Here is an 18,351-nt window from a genome sequence, read left to right as displayed (position 1 = left end):
ACCAGCTCCCAACCTGCAGAGCCCCTATGCCCAGGTGCCCTGCATCCCGCTCTGCCCGCGGATGGACAAGATGGTCCGCAGGAAGCCGACCAACCACTATCTTCAAGACCAGTGCACACCCCCTGGCCTGGATCCTGACATCCGTAGCCCCTTCTTCCAGTCACGAGCTCGAGGAAACAGGTGGGTGCCCAGAGAAAGGGCCCCAGCCTAGGCCCTTCCAGATCCTTCCTTAAGAGGCCCCTGGCCTAATGCCTGGGAATCTATCTTTCTAAGAGACCATACCTGAGAGGCTGCTTATTCCAGGGAGGAGAAAGGGTGAAAGGCAAAGAAAAAAAACCTTTGTTGAGGGCCTGTGTACCCGGTAGATTGTTCCACTGAAGCCAGAGTGCTTCTGCTTTCCCCATGTCCGAGACTCAGTGGCACCTAACTGAGGGCTACGAGTTCCCTATGGTTCAACATTAGGACTAGCAGAGTGTGCACCTGGGCAGAGGGGAGCGTCTCCTGCAGCAGTCCCCCTCCAGGCTGCTGGGGAAGGGTGCCCTGGACTTGGAATCAGGCCCCTAAGCCCGACTGCTGGCTCCACCATTTCTGAGGGGAGGCCTCCTCTCTCTCCTCACTTGGGCATGCACGGATGGTTCATGTACTGGCAGATAGGGAAAGGGCCAAATGTTTCCCACCCTTCTGCCCCATTCCTCTCCCCAGGGAACACAACTCTGACAGCAGAAAGTGGCCCAGCTCTGTGCCTTCTCAAACCCACTGACCCTCTGGAGGCCTGACTCTGGAGAGTTGCTCAAGGCCTGCAGACAGATGGGCCACCAGACAGGAGCTGCTGCTGGAATTTGCTTTTGTGGCCCGGTAAGCTAATAAACACCAATAACTTCAGCCTCTGTGCCTCTTGCTAAGGAAGGCCCTCAAGCTGTCACCCCAGCCACCCCTGGGCTCTCAGAGTGTAGGGTTCCACCTCAAAGCCCTGCCCAGGGTTGGGGTTTCTGCTATAGGTGCCCTGCATGCAAAGTCTTGACCTTCTGTGCCTTTTCAAAGCACAGGGCTAGGCCTCTCCTCAGAAGACTGCTTCCCCCTCTGGACTGGGAGCCCCACAAAAGCAGTCGTTTTCTCTCTCTACTGGCTCTAAGACAGGCCCTGTGTAAGAGCAGGAGGTAGCCTCTGCCATGCTCCCCTGACAGAGCCCCAGGACCCAGAGCTCTCCTTCTCTGGGAGCCCTAAGGGGTGGCTCCTTTCCCCTCAACCCACATACCACCCAGCCTAGTATTTTACCAAAGACAGTCTTTCCCTGGGACTGGGCAGAGGGAAACCCCCCAGGGTTAAATAAGCGGCCACAGCAAGAGGTAGAGGGCGGGGACTGAAATGAGGACAAAGATCTGACAAGTTTAAAACATGTATTTAAAATACAATTTATAAAATGCTTAATCTGCCAACGGGGTGGGAGTGGGCAGCTGCCCGCTACACCAGCAGAGTAAGACTGCAGGGGAGCGGCCCTCCCTCCCATGCCCTTCTGTTCAGACACCCAAGGGGCCCATGTGCACCCCTGGGATCACACAACCAGAAAACAGGACCCCAGAGGTTTCTTGAGTCTCTGCTTACCAGGGAGGCTGGGTGCAGCCCTGCCAGCCCATCCCTGAGCAGGGCACCCCCAGATGGGGCAGAGCAGGGTATGGCTGGGCTGGGCAGGGCAGGGCAGGGCTGGGCGGGGCAGATGGGCTCTGGAAGGGGCTGATGGTAGCAGATAGGGTGTTGCCTCCTGCCTGCAGGTGGGGAGCACCCTGATTGAGTGGGCTGAGAAAGGCTGGTCACCAGGCCTGGACCCCCCAGCTCCTTTGGTTATAGGCTGACATCAGAGTAGTGGCTCACGGGAAGCGGTTAGCTGGAAGGTCTGAGGCCTGGCCCATGGGGTCAGGGAGGAGCTGGGGGAAGGGGACAGTACTGTGAAGGCAGATAAAGGGGCAGCAGCCTCAGGTTTCTGCCCCCCATCCCCCTGGGGTTTTCCAAGCCAAAGCCTGCAACTTACTTTAAAAAAGAAAAGGAAAAAAAGCACTTAGGAAAGTTACAGACAACTACCCCCAAAAAATACCCTCCCACACACAAAATCCAAACCGTTTCCTCATCTCCCCTCCCGCCTCCCCCCAACACAATACAGTTTCCTGTTTTCTTTCTTTTTAAAAACATTGCCTGCTACCTCTCCATTTGGGAAGCCCAGGGCATGACTGCTGGTGGGTGGTGACAGGCACACAGCGGGCAAAGCCCATCTTTGGCCAGAGGGAGGTGGGAGGACCAGTCCCTGCCACATCCTTAATCCACAGACACCCACCAACCAGCCTTTACTTTGGCCCCTACTAGAGGGTAGTGGGGCAAGACAGGTGGTCCCAATGGCTGGGCAACTAGCACTTCTGGCTTTCCCACCTGGACCACCTCTATACCCTTCTCCAATTAGAAGGAAAGTCTCACTTTGGGTGGGAAACTACTATTACATGAGGGTTGGACACTATACATTTAGAATGTGGACACTTGGTTACGGCAGTGGAACTATAAAGATAGCAGCCAATTTTCCTCCTTGCCTTCTCCTGAAGGTAATCCTCCCTCTCACTGACTGAAGCTCTGCTTCCAGCTCTGCTCGTGAGCAACGCCCGGCTTTACAGTTACAAGGCTGTGCTATGGACTAGCTGCTGACTTGGCTGGCAGCTGGCACTTCCTCCAGAGGGGAGGACGTGGTGGGGCATGGCTTGCTGGGCCTGGCCCACCATTCCCACAGGGAACCAACGGTGGAGTGAGCCTGTGAGACTCAGCTTGCCACCTTGGCCACCACGTGCTGCCCTCATCGCAAAACCACACCAACCACTCCAAAACGTATCTGCTGGTCAGGAGCAAGGAGGCCGTCTGGCTGGCTGAGGGATAAGGCGCAGTGCAATGGAAGGGATCAGGAAGCCTGAGAGGAACCAGGTACACACAGAGCCGCTCTGGGCAGCTGCCCTCTTAGTCTCTTCCACCTCAAGGAGGCAAAGCAAACCCCAGGCTCCAGGGACAGAGGATAAACTGCCTTCATTCCAGGCCCTCGCTCTGGAAAAAGGGGTGATGGGAGCCTAGGCCTCTGAGGAACCAGTCTGTCATCAATCTTTGCAAAGCAAAGCTGTTCTTTTTCCAACTTTATTCAGAATGTTCTGCCTTCAAGGTACTGATTGCACAAAGGAAATGTACCAGGTATAGTTACTGAGCTGGGGCCATCAATGGAGATGGAGCACTGCAGACCCCTAAGAGTTCAAGCCATGCTGGAGTGGGAAGACCTATCCACCTTCTGAACATACAAAGCAGAAGGCTCAGAGTCCTGGAGGCAGACTCTCTCCTGGTTTTCCTTGTGCCGATGGCAAAATACTAAACAAGTCTCCTCTCCTTCACTTCTAAGCCCAGGGATGCAGTCTCACTCCCTGGCACTCTGCTCTCTTCTAGTAGTAAGCCTGGCTGGTAGGGAACCACCCTGAGGGGTATGGGAAGGGGAAGTCTGTTCACTTTCCCTATCTCCCAAAATACTAGAGGTGGGGTTGGCACCCTCCCCAGGCTCTCCGAGCCTACAGAGCTACTAGCCCAGTCTCCAGGCAAGGCCCAGATGCCCTGGGACTCAGCTCGGGGAGGGAGGTATAGGCATGGGGTGCTCATCTGTCCTGGCGGCTGCAGAGCCCTGCCCCTTTTCCGGGCGGCAGTAGGAATACAGAAGCTAAGCTCACCAAAATCCTATTGGTTAATGTTTCTAGTGAATTTCCCAGAAACATTTTTAAGTAGACTACCAAACTACCCTTTCTTAATTAAAAATTCGTTAAACCACTAAAACCCCTCCCATGCACTTTTTCTTGCAAATCAGGTATTTGTATAAACAAACAAAAATAGGAAGAAAAAAAAAAAGAAAGGATATTTTCAAATGGAACTTACTTTTTAAGTGATGGAGACATGCACTTGGGGGTGGGTGGGTGGGAGTTTTCATTTGTGTTTTGAAATCCCAAATTAATGAGCATGATAAACTGTTATTGCTGGCACTGGCTTTACCCCAAGTGGCCAAGTGGCACTGTCTGACTCTCTGAGTCCTTGGTGGGTCCTCCCAACCTTCCCCTAACCCCCACCCTTTCCCTTTCCATTGACTTGGGACAGCCCTTGTCGATGAGCCAATCACAGTGGGAAGGAGGAGAAGGGGGGAGGTCACAGTGCATGGGGTTCAAGGTCACAGTGGGCGGAGCAAGGGGGATCACAGTGCAAGTAAGTCAGGTCGTTCCCTCTGCTCAAGTCCAGCTGTCTGCCACGGCAGTGCAACCCGTGGCGGACGACCCAGGAGGCGGTGACGGCAGCAACGGCGGCATCTTTTCTTGCCTGCATTTATCTGCGCTGTTTGAAGCCTTGTGACCCATCAGGACCCAAAGGCTGTCTGATCACATTATTGGGCTGCCTGCTGTCTTCAGGTTGGGAGATCCTGGTTGGCCTGAAAGGAAGAAGAGCAGAGGAAGGCCTAAAGAAGAATATAATAGATGTCCCCCATCATTTCTTTATTTTTTATTTATTTTTGAGATGGAGTCGCATTCTGTCGCCTAGGTTGGAGTGTAATGGCGCTATCTCCACTCACTGCAACCTCCACCTCCCGAGTTCAAGTGATCCTTCCTACCTCAGCCTACCGAGTAGCTGGGACTACAGGCGTACACCACCACACCCAGCTAATTTTTGTAATTTTAGTAGAGATGAGGTTTCACCACATTGGCCAGCCTGGTCTTGAACTCCTGACCTCAAGTGATCCTCCAGCCTTGGCCTCCTAAAGTGCTGGGATTACTGCACCTGGCCTAGATGTCACTCATCTTAAAATCAACTGTCCTTGTAGCTGGGGCCCAAGTCACTCTGGCTCCACAAGTCTGCTTCTTTGGGAAGCTGACTCAGGACACCTCCAAGTTGAGAGGCCCCTGTGAGCTGGTAGGGTCGGTGGTGCATGTTCACCTCCAGCAGCTACGGCATTCTTTCCTCGTGCTCAGCTGCCAGCATTCACTTGTAGGCAGGGGGAGTGCTCGAGGGACCACTCTGCCCAGAGGCAGTGACCACGGACAGTACGTGCCCTGCAGAACCATTTGGAATCTCCAGATGTTAGGCCAAGGTAAAGAGCTGGAATCAAGAGCTCAGCAGAGGGACACATCCCCCGCCCCCCAATTCTTCCCTCCCACTCCTCTCCAAACTCTGCAGTTAATGGTTGACTCGTATTAGTCTAGGAAACTAAAGGAAGCACGCATTTTCCACACTGGAAAGGTGAAGACTTGGAGGAGAAGCAACAAAGAGAACAGGTATCTCTTCAAAATTATGAAGAGCTAGAAAGAAGGTACGCAGATTAGTTCTTTAAGTCCCAGGATGCCAAGCCATAGTGGCCCTTCAAAGTCAGAAGGAGGCCGTCTTAATGCATACTGCTTGATTAGGAAGTGACAAACCTATATAATGCAACCTCTAATACTGCAGAGAAAAAAATGCCAAGAGTAAAAAGGAATTTAGAAAATTCACAAAAACATCAGAGCAGGCATACTGGAGACCCAGAAAATATAACCAACGCGCTTATCTGGGCACTTTCCACTCTGCCAGCCCAGGTTCTCGACATCCTATGCTCATTTACTCAATGAACTGCACAACACCTGATTATCCCATTTTTTCAGATGAGAAAACTAAGGCCCAGAGAGGTCAAGTCGTTCTAAATTAAGAAGAGGTAAGAGGCAGATTTTGACACAAGCTCATCCATGCCTTTACTCTAAACACAACACTGCCCCCTGGTGACTACCAACCGCAGAGGCAGCATGCCAGCAAACTGCCACCTCCTGATAGGCTTTTAGAGTCGTCCCCAGCCAATGCAGCACAGTGAACTGGCCCCAACAGGCTGGGGTCGGCGGCTGGAGCTGCATGGCTCCTACCCTGACTCTGCTTGCTTCTCACTACTCTACACGCAGCCAGGATGCTCTCCTCCTCCTGGGTGGACTGGGAGAGCCATCATTGGCCAGTCCTGCCAGCCACACTCACCTGTCGAGGATGGGTTTCTCCTGCTCCTCCTCGGGGCTGGCACTGCCCAGGATCCGCTTCCGGGCCTCGGCGTACTCGGCCTCTCGCTGTGCTAGGGACTTGACCGGAAGGGTGGGCCTGCTGGTGGAGTTGGGGCTGCTGACCACACCGTTGCTGGTGGGCCTCTTGAGGATGCGGATCTGTGGAGGGGGCCCCGCGGGTAGGCTATCGTCCTGAATCACAATGGGCACTTTGGGAGGAGATTTGGATTTCCTGCTGACAAAGAGCAAACACAGCTTCACAAATCATGCTCCTAAGGAGGCCCTGTCCATGTCCCACACCCACCTCTCATCACTTTCCTCTCCCTCCTTACTAATTCTACCCATGATTCTCTGGCCTCTGACCAGATAGCAAAATTTCCACTCCTCAAGAAGCATGTCCCAAAAAAGCAAGCCTGTGACCAGCTCTGGCAGGCCACAGGAACTGCTCCTCAGCCCTAACCCTTGGCCACGGGGGCTGGAACGCCACCTCCTTCTATCCCCGTGTTCACCACAGCCACATCAACCACCATTTGGCCCTGCAGCAAAACAGTTTATGTCCAGAATGAAATGACGTCAGTTAAGATCCCAGCTTCCCTACACAGATCAGAGTAGGACTGACTGGTGGGGTGGGAGCCTTTGAACTTGGGGGTCAGCAGTGTTCACTCTCAGCCAAATCTTCCATCACATGCTCAAACCAGACAAACACTACAAAGGAGCCCACCGTGCCATCCCTGCTTGGCATCAAGATTTACCAAGCCACCTTCTAGTGAAAGTGGCCTGTGCCTCCCAGAGACAAGCTACACCAGACAACTGAATCCTCTTCAAAAGAGCTTCTGAACAGAGAAACCTCCCTTGCCAGGGCTTTCTGGTCTTTTGGGCAGCGGCGGGGCTGGAGTGAAGGATGCTCCTAGAAACAGTGCTTGGCAATGCTCAAAAGAAAAGCATTGTCCAAGGCTGGTGGACACATACATCAAGGCGATGTGTCCACAAGGAGAGGTGGAATGACAAAAAACAAAGAGGGACAACAACACAGGAAGGGAAAGAAACAAAAGCCACAGGAGGAGACAGGAACCCAGGCAGGAATGACCACCCAACAACAGCCACCAGGATCCTCCCCAGAGCAGTCAACCAGCTTCTCTTCAGAACCAAACAGGCCTGCTTTCAGAGCCTTCACTGTCAGGAGTCGGGATTGGAGGAATTGAGTCAGGGTGAATGGAAACAAGTCCCAGGTAGGACACAAATGGTATGGAACGGGGACTGTAACCCAGGGTTAGTGTGGTTGCTGAGATAAGCAGACAGACAAGGAGCCAGCAATCTGATCAAAGAGGCAGGGAGCCAGGAAAACTGGCAAGCAAGCAGAGCACCCCAGAGTTTCCTGGGGAATGACTGTGCTGGCCAGTAAGCAAATCCAGAGAGGTCCTATCCTCCCTCCTGTCCCTTGTACTTATGGAAAACCAACAGGTTCCCTAAGCCCAAAACAGAAAGCCAAAGTCAACTTTCACCTACTCTGGAAACACCCTCCTCTGTCGTCTAGGTGGAGAACAAAGCTATTTTTAAAGGGTTTTTCAATAATTTCCTAGAATGTTTTCTTCCAGGATACCCTCATAATACCCTAAACCACCAAGTCACTGGGGACCCAGAGAAATCATCTGCGCCCACACTACTCATGCCACAGAGAGAGAAACTGATGTCCAGAGCAGGGAAATGACTTGCCCCAGACCTCAGAGCAACTGGGGCACAGCCAGGCCTAAAACTCAAGTCTTCCAACTTGTCACTTCCTCACATCCCATCAGATGACCTCAAATAGGGAGCCCACAAAGGTCGGAGGCAGGTGCAACACCCCAACCTCACCCCTAAAGCCTCAAGCCACCACATCCTGGTCTCCAACTTGGAGGGAAGGGTTTGCTGCCCCAGAGCCTGACCTGCTAGGACCTGCTAAACCTAATGGCCAGTTGGAGAACACCACTGACTGCCCAGCTCTCAAACCACAGAGAGCTCGAGCCCTCAGACCAGACAGCAGCCTTACCTCTCTTTCTGTGTGATCTTCAGTTTTTTTTCCAACCGTCTGTCTATTTCCTAGAGGAAAAAAATGTATATAAAAAGAGGAAAAAAATCTCTCTCAAATAAAAACTTAGTCTTTATTTTTGGAGCTAAGGGCAGTGTCCTTTCTTTAGGCAGGGACATGACTGTGTCCTTCAACATAATAAATGTGCACTAGATTCTGGGGTTTGGGGACCTGATACCCTCTGCAGGTCCATCTCCCTTCTAGCCCCATGGCCGCATGATAGTTCTAAACCTCATTGTTCAGCTGGGTTCTTTGCATAGCCTCCAACTAGTTTTCTGACCTGTAATCTGTCTTTCACAGAGCCATTCAAATCACCTTCTGAAACTAAATTTAGGAACACTTACTCTATTTTATGAAATAAAGAGTTGGCCAAAAACAAAAACAAACAAACAAAAAACCATAAATCTGATCATGTCACTTCAACTGCTTGCAGACCTAGTCAAAGCTTCTGAGCAAGCCTCACCCATACCTTCTTTTACCTTCTGTCTCTGTTTTTGCTATCACTAGCCCCCAGAACCCAGCATGCTGTTCCACCTGCCGGCCATGCCCTCTCCCCTTGCAAACTGCCACTGATCCTGCACAACCCAGCCTGGATGTCTACCTCTCCTTTGTAAAGTCTCCTCTGATCCCACCAGCATGGTGCATCACCTGGTCCTCAGAATAAACTCTCCCTTTTACATTCCTTTATGGTCACATCTATCTACTATTTTAATAATCTATTTTTTACTGTTATGGACTTGAACTCTCTGTGACTGACACCTACCGAAAGGCTTAGAGTAAAACCTATGCCTTGTTTGTGGCCCTGGAGGTCCCTGGTCTACAAGTGAACATGGGAAACCTGAGGAAGAGACAGGACACCTGAGAGTGCAGCAAGGATTTCTCTCAGAACCAGAGTCTGACAGGTCTTGATTAAAACAACGCCACCATTTTAGAGAAAAGCGGAAAGAAGAAAGAGGCTGAGAAGGAGGAGCAGGCAGGACTGCCTTCCAACACGCCCTGGCCTCGTCTCTTCAAGCCCTGAGCGGGACGTCAGGCTTATGGCAGTCTGAGCCCTCAGCCCATCAGCACCAGCATGCCTATGGCACCTCCACACATGCGCGTGAACATCTATCTCCTGGACAGGGGTGTGGGGAGAGGCCTTGCACAGAACAAAGACCAAACCCCCAGGCTGCTTGGCTGCCCTACGGCCTTTCTTAGAAAAAGTCCCACTCCCTCAGCCATCCTCAGTGAGGACAAGATCAACTAGCTCTAATGGAGATGGAAGAAATTGTATGCAAAATTCTGTGTTTTTCTGGAGAGAAGATCTCTAAAGGTGGTTCTCAACCAGATAAGATTCTGTCCCTCAGGGGACACTGGACAGTATCAAGCCATTTTTGGTTGTCACTATCAGGGGAGATGCTAAATGTCCTACAGTATACAGGACAGCCCCACACAAAGAACTATTTAACCCCAAAAGTCAACAGCTGAGTTTGGGCAACCTTAATTTATTAGAACGGGGTTTTCAAAGGAGTCCATCACTTGTAAAATGTGAAGAACCATAGCCGTAGTGAGGAGCCTTTAAAATTTGGTGAGATCCGGCCAGGCGCGGTGGCTCATGCCTGTAATCCCAGCACTTTGGGAGGCCGAGGTAGGCAGATCACGAGGTCAGGAGATCGAGACCATCCTGGCTAACATGGTGAAACCTCTTCTCTACCAAAAAATAGAAAAAATTAGCCAGGCGTGGTGGTGGACGCCTGTAGTCCCAGCTACTCAGAAGGCTGAGGCAGGAGAATGGGGTGAACCCGGGAGGCAGAGCTTGCAGTGAGCCAAGTTTGTGCCACTGCACTCCAGCCTGGGCAACAGAGAGAGACTCCATCTCAAAAAAAAAAAAAAAAAGAAAAAGAAAAGAAAAGAAATGTGGTGAGATCTGCTCCATGGCTCAGGGTGTAGGCCATTTTCATGAGTGCTCTGTATGTCCTGAAAATAACTATCCTCCAGTTGATGGGTACACTTCAAGCTGGTTAGCTATATTGTTCTAATCTTGTAAATTCTTACTGATTCATTTGATCTACTGACCAGTTAAAGAATTAAGAATTATTGGCCAGGCACAGTGACAGTGGCTTATGCCTGTAATCCCAACACTTTGTGAGGCTGAGGCAGGCGGATCACTTGGGGTCAGGAGTTTGAGACCAGTTTGGCCAACAGGATGAAAACCTGTTTATATTAAAAAATTCAACAATTGGCCAGGTGCGGTGCTCATGCCTGTAATCCCAGCTCTTTGGGAGGCCGAGGCGGGCGGATCACGAGGTCAGGAGATCGAGACCATCCTGGCAAACACAGTGAAACCCCGTCTCTACTAAAAATACAAAAAAAAATTAGCCTGGCGTGGTGGTGGGCACCTGTAGTCCCAGCTTCTCGTGAGGCTAAGGCAGGAGAATGGCGTGAACCTGGGAGGCGGCGGAGTTTGCAGTGAGCGGAGATCGTGCCACTGCACTCCAGCCTGGGTGACAGAGCGAGACTCCGTCTCAAAAAAAAAAAAAAAAAAAAATTTCAACAATTATCCAGGCATGGTGGCACGCACATGTAATCCCAGCTACTAGGGAGGCTGCAGTGAGTTGAGATCATGCCACTGCACTCCGGCCTGGGCGACCGGGCAAGAGTCCATCTCAAAAAAAAAAAAAAAAAGACTTACTCTTTCCAGTAAGTTAAACAGTTTATCATTATGATGTGATCTTTTTTGCCTTATAATGTATTGTTTAATACTAATAAAGTCGACCAGCTTTCTTTTGGTCCGTATTTCCTAGAACGTATTTCTTCTCACCTTATTTGTATCTCTTGTAAATATGAACTAGATCAACCATAAGCTAGATTTAAATCCAGTCTAATACTGGCACCTATTCTGATTGGTACTAACTTGTGTTTAAAACATATTTGGCTGGGCATGGTAGCTCACACCTATAATCCTAGTACTTTGACTTTGGGAGGCCGAGGTAGGTGAATCACTTGAGGTCAGGAGTTCGAGACCAGCGTGGTCAACAAGGTAAAACCCCATCTCTACTAAAAGTACAAAAATTAGCCGGGTGTGGTATCCCAGCTACTCAGGAGGTTGAGGCAGGGCAATCTCTTGAACCTGGGAGATGGAGGCTGCAGTGAGCCGAGATTATGCCACTGCACTCCTGCCTGGGCAACAGAGCAAGACTCTGTCTGAAAAAATAATATATATATATATTTATAACTTATTGTATTCTGAGGCACCATCAAGTCTCTGGAGGGGCCAGAAAGGCACTAAAATGGAAACCTCTCACTCCAGCTTGGAACACAGTTGGTGCCAAAGAATGCGGAATGACTGAATGGAAAAGGTACACCAATAATAAGAGAATAACCTGGATGTTTTCTGTGAACTGACAAACACAGACACTCATATGGAATCTATGTTCACTATGTACTCTGTCCTGAAAGTGACTGTATTGATGGGATTATATTAATTTTATTAATACCAGTGTTATTACCTGAGTAAGTACTACATCTCATATTAGTCTATTGCCTATTACCTTTTAAGGGCTTCTCACAAATAACTTCTTGCTTTAAAGTTTCATACTGTATCATTTTGCTCCACTGTAAATACAAAACTGCCTATTCGAGTTTCTCCAACATAAACAGAGCCTTGACAGCTGCAGAATTTAGATGCCTTTGAGGGTTGAGAGCAAATGCCTTCATAGACCAGGCAAGCAGCCAAACTCCACTCGCAGGGAGCCTACGTGGGGAAGTGAACGGGCTGCAGGGCACCAAAGAGCATTTGCCCTGCCTAATGACGGCCAACAAGCCTTGGCAGACAGGGCCAGACCTAGCTCAGAAGAAACCAAATCAATATTTTTATGGCAATGCACTGAATTTTCCAACTTCACTATGTGAACTTTCACTTTCATATCGGTGCGAGAGCCAAATAAGGCAGAGAAATGGGCCTCATACATTAGAGCTGAATTTGAGAAGTCCCATGCAGGTTTCCTCTGAGGAGAGCAAACTGCTTCCTTCTTCCTCTAGGGTTTAAGGAAGATGGACCATCTGCCCAGTTCCAGCACAAGGAGCCTGGGTGGAAAAAAAGCCCTTCAAGAGGACATCGTAGGCCATGTCTGAGTAAATGTGCCTCTGTCCCGAAACTAGAACACGACTAACATACTTGGCATGTAATATAATACTAACGGCTTTTAAAATGATGTCTTATATCAATATAATGTATTATAGCTGTCAACATTCTTCCCCAGACATTCACTTTCTGCTCACACCAGCCCTGTTTGGTAGACAAAATAGCTTTTTTCCTTCTGTCAGATGAGGGTTCGGGAACTTACCCAACGTAACAAGGTAGTAAACCACAGATACAGCCCTAGATTTCACCTTTTGAGGCCCCCATGCTGACATACCACCCTCCCCCGACAATTGCTCAAATCCACTGGAAATGCCGGTATAAACCGTTAGATATTGATCATCTCCCCCAATTCCACACTGCTCCCTGGCATGCCAAGAACTACAACTCGCATCCAGCTCCACTGTGAAAGGTAGAAGGGCTTTATCAGAGCTGGAGAGGGATTCTTCCATAAGATTACAGAATGGGATGGAAACCCAAGCAGCTTTGGTGGAAAGTGGATCCTGGTCACCTTTAGATAACCAGCTGGACGCCAGCATGCTCAGAGCCGCCCAAGCGGGAAAAGGAGTGCTCTGCCAGTCGCTGGAGAGGGCATCACATCTCCCTCTGGAGTCTGTCCAGGTATCATGAGTCAGTCCATTCTCTTCTCAGACAAGGCCTTGCAATCAATCTGCTCTCAGACTCATGCTTTGAAAAGCTGGACCAAGTCAAAACTTTCCTACAGGGTGCATTACAAGGAAAATGCGCATCTCCCCCAGAGATGCAATAGCCCAACTGAATTAAACAGGCCTCAGAACTTGTTTGGGGAAGCATCTAGATGCAGGCCTGAAATAAGGAATCGTATTACCTAAGGGAACCCTCTCTGTTGACAAGGATGCAGAGTCCTGCCCAAGATCTAGGCTCCTGTGTTAGAGGCCTGACCTCCATCGCTAGTGAAAGAAAACCATAAGCTCTGTGACCGCTGTGAGTGAGCACAAGGCAAGTGCTAGGGCACAAGCATACCACAGGGCGGTGGCCAGGAAAGTCTGATCTCCTATGACTCCTCCTCCTGGAAAGGCTCTTCAGCCAAGTAGCACCAAGCAGCCCACAGAAGGTTTCTGTGTTCTGGGTCCAAATCCTAAGCAAAAGATCTACTGTTGCCAAACCTTGGTATCACTTGTCCTATGGGGCTACACATCTACGGAAATGAGACACAGGCTTCTCGGTCTCAGAGAAAGCAAAGCCAGAAGGAAAGAGTGGAGGCAGGAAATCAGGAAGAAGCACAGTGGGGAGGAAGGTGGTTCTTGACAGGGCTGGTCCTTTATGGGAGGTAAAGGAGAAGCCACAACCACAAGGTGAATGGGATCAGATGTCAACATTTGCAGATTTAACTCACCAGAGGAGGAAGCTCAGCTTCTCTGGCTACTGATGCCCTTAACCTTGCTATGAATGTGCTTGTGTGAGCCTCTGGCTGAAAAGTTGGGGTATGGGACCTAGGAGTACAATGGGGATGAGATCATTCCCCAGGAGGAGAGCAGGGAAGGGGTCACCTCAAACAACCCAATTTGTTTCTGTCACAACCTACAAAAGGAACAAAGGAGACAAAAGATAGAGATGTGTCTGCAAAGTGAGGCAGATTACAATGGCAGGTTTACTCCTGTAGTTAAGAGGTCAATGACAAAGGAAAAAAGAAAGGTGAGAAGGGGAGAGGAGAGGAGGAAAGGCAGAGGAGAAAAACAAATAGGCTATTCTGGGTTTTAGTGTAAAGCAAAGCAAGTATAAGCACCATTACAGTTGTACTTTCTCAGAAATGAATGCTTACAAAAAAGCCCGGGGTGGGCCGGGCGCGGTGGCTCAAGCCTGTAATCCCAGCACTTTGGGAGGCCGAGACGGGCGGATCATGAGGTCAGGAGATCGAGACCATCCTGGCTAATACGGTGAAACCCCGTCTCTACTAAAAAAAATACAAAAAAAAACTAGCCGGGCGACGAGGCGGGCGCCTGTAGTCCCAGCTACTCGGGAGGCTGAGACAGGAGAATGGCGTGAACCCGGGAGGCGGAGCTTGCAGTGAGCTGAGAGCCGGCCACTACACTCCAGCCTGGGCTGCAGAGCAAGACTCCGTCTCAAAAAAAAAAAAAAAAAAGAAAAAAAAAAAAAAAGCCCGGGGTGATGACGCTCTGGGGGACTGATTCAAACTAACCAAGCTCATAGGCGACAAAGTGAACAAACCCACACCTGTTACACTGCAAGGGTCAGAGGGGGTGTCTCACCCTGTCTGATCTGCTGCTACCCACTCCCCAAGGCCAGCAGGCCTCCCCACTCTGTGCCTCAGTATTCAAGCCAAGAGTGTAGTGTCCTGCTCCATCACAGCACCCCTCTCTCTGAGAAGTGGAATCCTCTGGTCTCCAGTGTCACCAACACGACTCCCTAGAAATAAACCCGAAATCCTGACCTCAGGTGATCCACCCACCTCGACCTGCCCAAGTGGCGTGTGCCACAGCGCCTGGCCAACATTCTCTACTTAAGTCCATAGAGCAACCTTGTAATTGAACAGGAATCTAAGAGGGACCTTTGCTTTGGACTTTGAATTAGAAAATACTATTTTATTGGCAACAAGGTTACCATTTAAGTAACTTTTTCCAAATGATTTGCCTTTCTCTGTTAGTTTCCATTTCAGAAGATGACATTTCCAACCTTCCTCTTAAATTCAAGGAATAACAACTGGCCTTGAGCTCCCTATGAATCGCTGCCCCACAGGGTCCTCTGATCTCATCCTGAATCGGGGTGCACAAGTCTACAAATGGACCCAGGGAGATCTGAAGAAGAGACGGGAACCTGGAGAGCACAACAGGATTTCTCCCAGAATCACGGCCCCACAGACCCTGAGTAACACAAAGCCACCATTTTAGAAAAAGCAAAGAGAAGAAAGAAGGGATAGCAGGTGGGACTGGTCCTGAACTCCCATGCAGCAGGCCAGGGCCCATGCTGGCCCCATGTCTTCAGGCCTTGGGAGGGACACTGGTGCCCAGGTCCCCTGGCTACCGGGTCTCCTGGCAGGCCAGTCTCCCCAGCAAGGGGTCTTGTTTCCCATACCACAAATATGGATGGGATTCTGACTCCTTGGGTGTAGGCCCCAATTTCACGTGGGAATACAGCCCAAGAATTCACAGGTAGAAACAATCTACAACAGCAAAATCTGATCTAAAACTATCAGATAAAAATGTCTCCCGCATCACTAGTCATTTTTTTCCTTTTTTTTTTTTTTTGAGACCAGGCCTTATCTGTCACGCAGACTGGAGTGCAGTGGTGTGATCATGGCTCACTGCGCCTCAACCTCCTGGGCTCAAGCAATCCTCCTGCATCAGCCTCCAGAGCAGCTAGGACTATAGGTGCACACCACCATGTGGGCCTTTTTTTTTCCTTTTTTTGGTGGAGACAGGGTCTTGCTATGTTCTCCAGGCTCGTCTTAAACTCTGGACTCAAGTGATCCTCCCACCTCACTCTCCCAAAGTACTGGGATTATGTGTGAGCCACTGTGCCCAGCCACTAGTCATTTCAAGTTCAAATGTACAAACCATGGACTTCAAACAACATCCATGTTCATTTGTTTAATTATGTTTCATCTCTGCCTTGTTTCCCTGTCAGTAGCATAGCAATGACAGTATCCTGGCCTGGTAGGACTAGGACTGGCCACCTCCAATGCTCCTGTAATTATTCCACTTTCCCTGGCTAACCCCAGAGAGGTACACACCCCAAGTCCTATCACCCCAGGTTTGACTCCACAGGAATGTTTCCCATATTTTTAAACAATTCACATATTTTAAAATAATAATGTTACAATGATACTACTTTGGATATACTGAGTTATATTAAAAATGACTGACTCCTTGGGTGTAGGCCCCAATTTCACTTAGGAATACAGCCAAAGAATTCACAGGTAGAAACAATCTACAACAGCAAAATCTGATCTAAAACTATCAGATAAAAATGTCTCCCGCATCACTAGTCATTTTTTTCCTTTTTTTTTGAGACTAGGCCTTATCTGTCACGCAGACTGGAGTGCAGTGGTGTGATCGGCCCAGTGGTTAATTAGCCAGTCTGTAATCCCAGCACTTTGGGAAGCCCAAGCAGGTGGATCACAAGGTCAGGAGTTCCAGACCAGCCTGGCCAACATGGCGAAACCCCGTCTCTACTAAAAATACAAAAAAAAAAATTTTTTTTTTGAGACAGTCTCACTCTGTCACCCAGGCTAGATTGCACTGACACAGTATTGGCTCACTGCAACGTCTGCCTCCCAGGTTTAAGCGATTCTCCTGCCTCAGCCTCCCAAGTAGCTGGGATTACAGGTGCCCACCACCACGCCTGGCTAATTTTTGTATATTTAGTAGAGATGGGGTTTCATCATTTTGGCCAGACTGGTCTTGAACACCTGACCTCATGATCCTCCCGCCTCGGCCTCCCAAAGTGCTGGGATTACAGGCGTGAGACACCACGCCCAGCTAAAAATACAAAAATTAGCTGGGCGTGGTGGCGGGTACCTGTAATCCCAGCTACTTGGGAGACTGAGGCAGGAGAATCGCTTGAACCCAGGAGGTGGAGGTCACAGTGAGCCGAAATCGTGCCACTGCACTCCAGCCTGGATGACAGAGCAAGACTCTGTCTCAAAAAAAAAAAAAAAAAGGAAAAAAAATTTTTTTAAAAAGTTATTTTCATCTGTTTCTTTGTACTTTAAAAATGTTGCTTCTGGAAAATATAAAATTAAGGCTGGGGCGGTGGCTCACGCCTATAATCCCAACACTTTGGGAGGCTGAAAGAGGACAACTGCTTGAAACCAGGAGTTCAAGACCAGCCTAGACAGGAAAGTAAGACCTTAGCTCCACAAAAAATAAAAAATTAGCTGAGCACGGTGGCACATACCTGTAGTCCCAGCTACTTGGGAGGCTGCTAAAGTGGGAGGACTGCTTAAGCCCAAGAGTTTGAGGCAGCAGTGGGCTATGACTGTGCCACTGCACTCCAGGTACCTGACAGAGAGGAACCCTTTCTTGAAAGAAAAAAGAAAAGAAAAGAGAAGAGAAGAGAAGAGGAGCAAAGAAGGAAGGAAGGAAGGAGAGGAAAAAAAGAAAATATAAAATTACCTATGTGTCTTTGGGAGGCTGAGGTGGGTGAATCACCTGAGGTTAGGAGTTCGAGACCAACCTGAGAAAAGTGGTGAAACCTCGTCTCTACTAAAAATACAAAAATTAGCCAGACATGTTGGCGGGCGCCTGTAATTCCAGCTACTCAGGAGGCTGAGGCAGGAGAATCACTAGAACCCAGGAGGCAGAGGTTGCAGTGAGCCAAGATTGCACCATTGTACTCGAGCATGGGGGATAGAGAAAGACTGTCTCAAAAAAAAAAAAAAAAAAAAAAAAAAAATGACTCATGTGGCTCACCTCGTACCTTCTGTTAGACAACACTGCTTTAGAGTCTAACCTTAGAAGAAGATGTGTTCCGGCTGGGCACAGAGGCCAGCACTCTGGGAATGCCAAGACTGGGAGACCACCTGAGGTCAGGAGTTCAAGATCAGCCTGGCCAACACGGTGAAACCGTGTTTCTACTAAAAGTGCAAAAATTAGCCGGGCGTGGTGGCGCGTGCCTGTAATCCCAGCTACTCAGGAGGCTGAGGCAGGAGGATCGCTTGAACCCAGGAGGCGGAGGCTGCAGTGAGCTGAGATCAGGCCACTGCACTCCAGCCTGGGTGACAGACAAGACCCTGTCTCAAAAAAGAAAAAAAAAAAAATCCACCCATGCTAGCCCCTGCTCAGCACCCTCTCCTGGTGCTACTTCAAGGTGATATCCATCTTGGTCTACTAGTCTCCACTAAGTCTGGCTATCCACTACCTCTGACCTCATCTCCTACCTCTCTCCCCCATCAAGCACGGCCACCACGTTGGTCCCATTGTTCCTCAAACAAAACAATCATGCTGCGGCCGCTGGGCCTTAGCATTTGCTGTTCCATCTGCCTAGAATGCACTTCAACCAGCTTCTTTTTTGTTGTTGTTGTTTTGAGATGGAGTCTTGCTCTGTCGCCCAAACTGGAGTTCAGTGGCACGACCTCAGCTCACCGCAACCTCCGCCTCCTGGGTTCAAGC

At 49.6% G+C, this 18,351-nt stretch overlaps 2 protein-coding genes across 9 annotated transcripts in view; one reads left to right on the top strand and one right to left on the bottom strand.

Moving 5' to 3' along the window:
* SPATA21 (spermatogenesis associated 21) overlaps positions 1–882 on the top strand; it is a 48,715-nt gene extending 47,833 nt beyond the window's left edge. For 2 of the 3 annotated variants that reach the window (XM_030942629.1, XM_030942628.1), the window contains 2 exons: positions 6–180; positions 703–882. In XM_030942629.1, the coding sequence (XP_030798489.1) occupies positions 6–180; positions 703–760 (233 nt within the window). In that variant the 3' untranslated portion in view covers positions 761–882. The remainder of the gene's footprint in view (positions 1–5; positions 181–702) is intronic. The other variant, XM_030942627.1, reaches the window with a different exon arrangement.
* A 498-nt stretch (positions 883–1,380) lies between these two features.
* Positions 1,381–18,351, bottom strand: part of SZRD1 (SUZ RNA binding domain containing 1) — a 31,996-nt gene continuing 15,025 nt past the window's right edge. The window contains exons 2-4 of one of the 6 annotated variants that reach the window (XM_030942624.1): positions 8,083–8,132; positions 6,037–6,291; positions 1,381–4,504 (exon numbers count right to left, since the gene is read on the bottom strand). In XM_030942624.1, the coding sequence (XP_030798484.1) occupies positions 4,375–4,504; positions 6,037–6,291; positions 8,083–8,132 (435 nt within the window). In that variant the 3' untranslated portion in view covers positions 1,381–4,374. The remainder of the gene's footprint in view (positions 4,505–6,036; positions 6,292–8,082; positions 8,133–18,351) is intronic. The other 5 variants (XM_010378522.2, XM_030942625.1, XM_010378523.2 and 2 more) reach the window with 5 other exon arrangements.

The sequence above is a fragment of the Rhinopithecus roxellana genome, chromosome 12 (assembly GCF_007565055.1).
Source record: "Rhinopithecus roxellana isolate Shanxi Qingling chromosome 12, ASM756505v1, whole genome shotgun sequence".
NCBI classification, from domain to species: Eukaryota; Metazoa; Chordata; class Mammalia; order Primates; family Cercopithecidae; genus Rhinopithecus; species Rhinopithecus roxellana.
The sequence above is the reverse complement of the archived record's forward strand: the minus strand, read 5'-3'. Positions and strand labels throughout refer to the sequence as shown.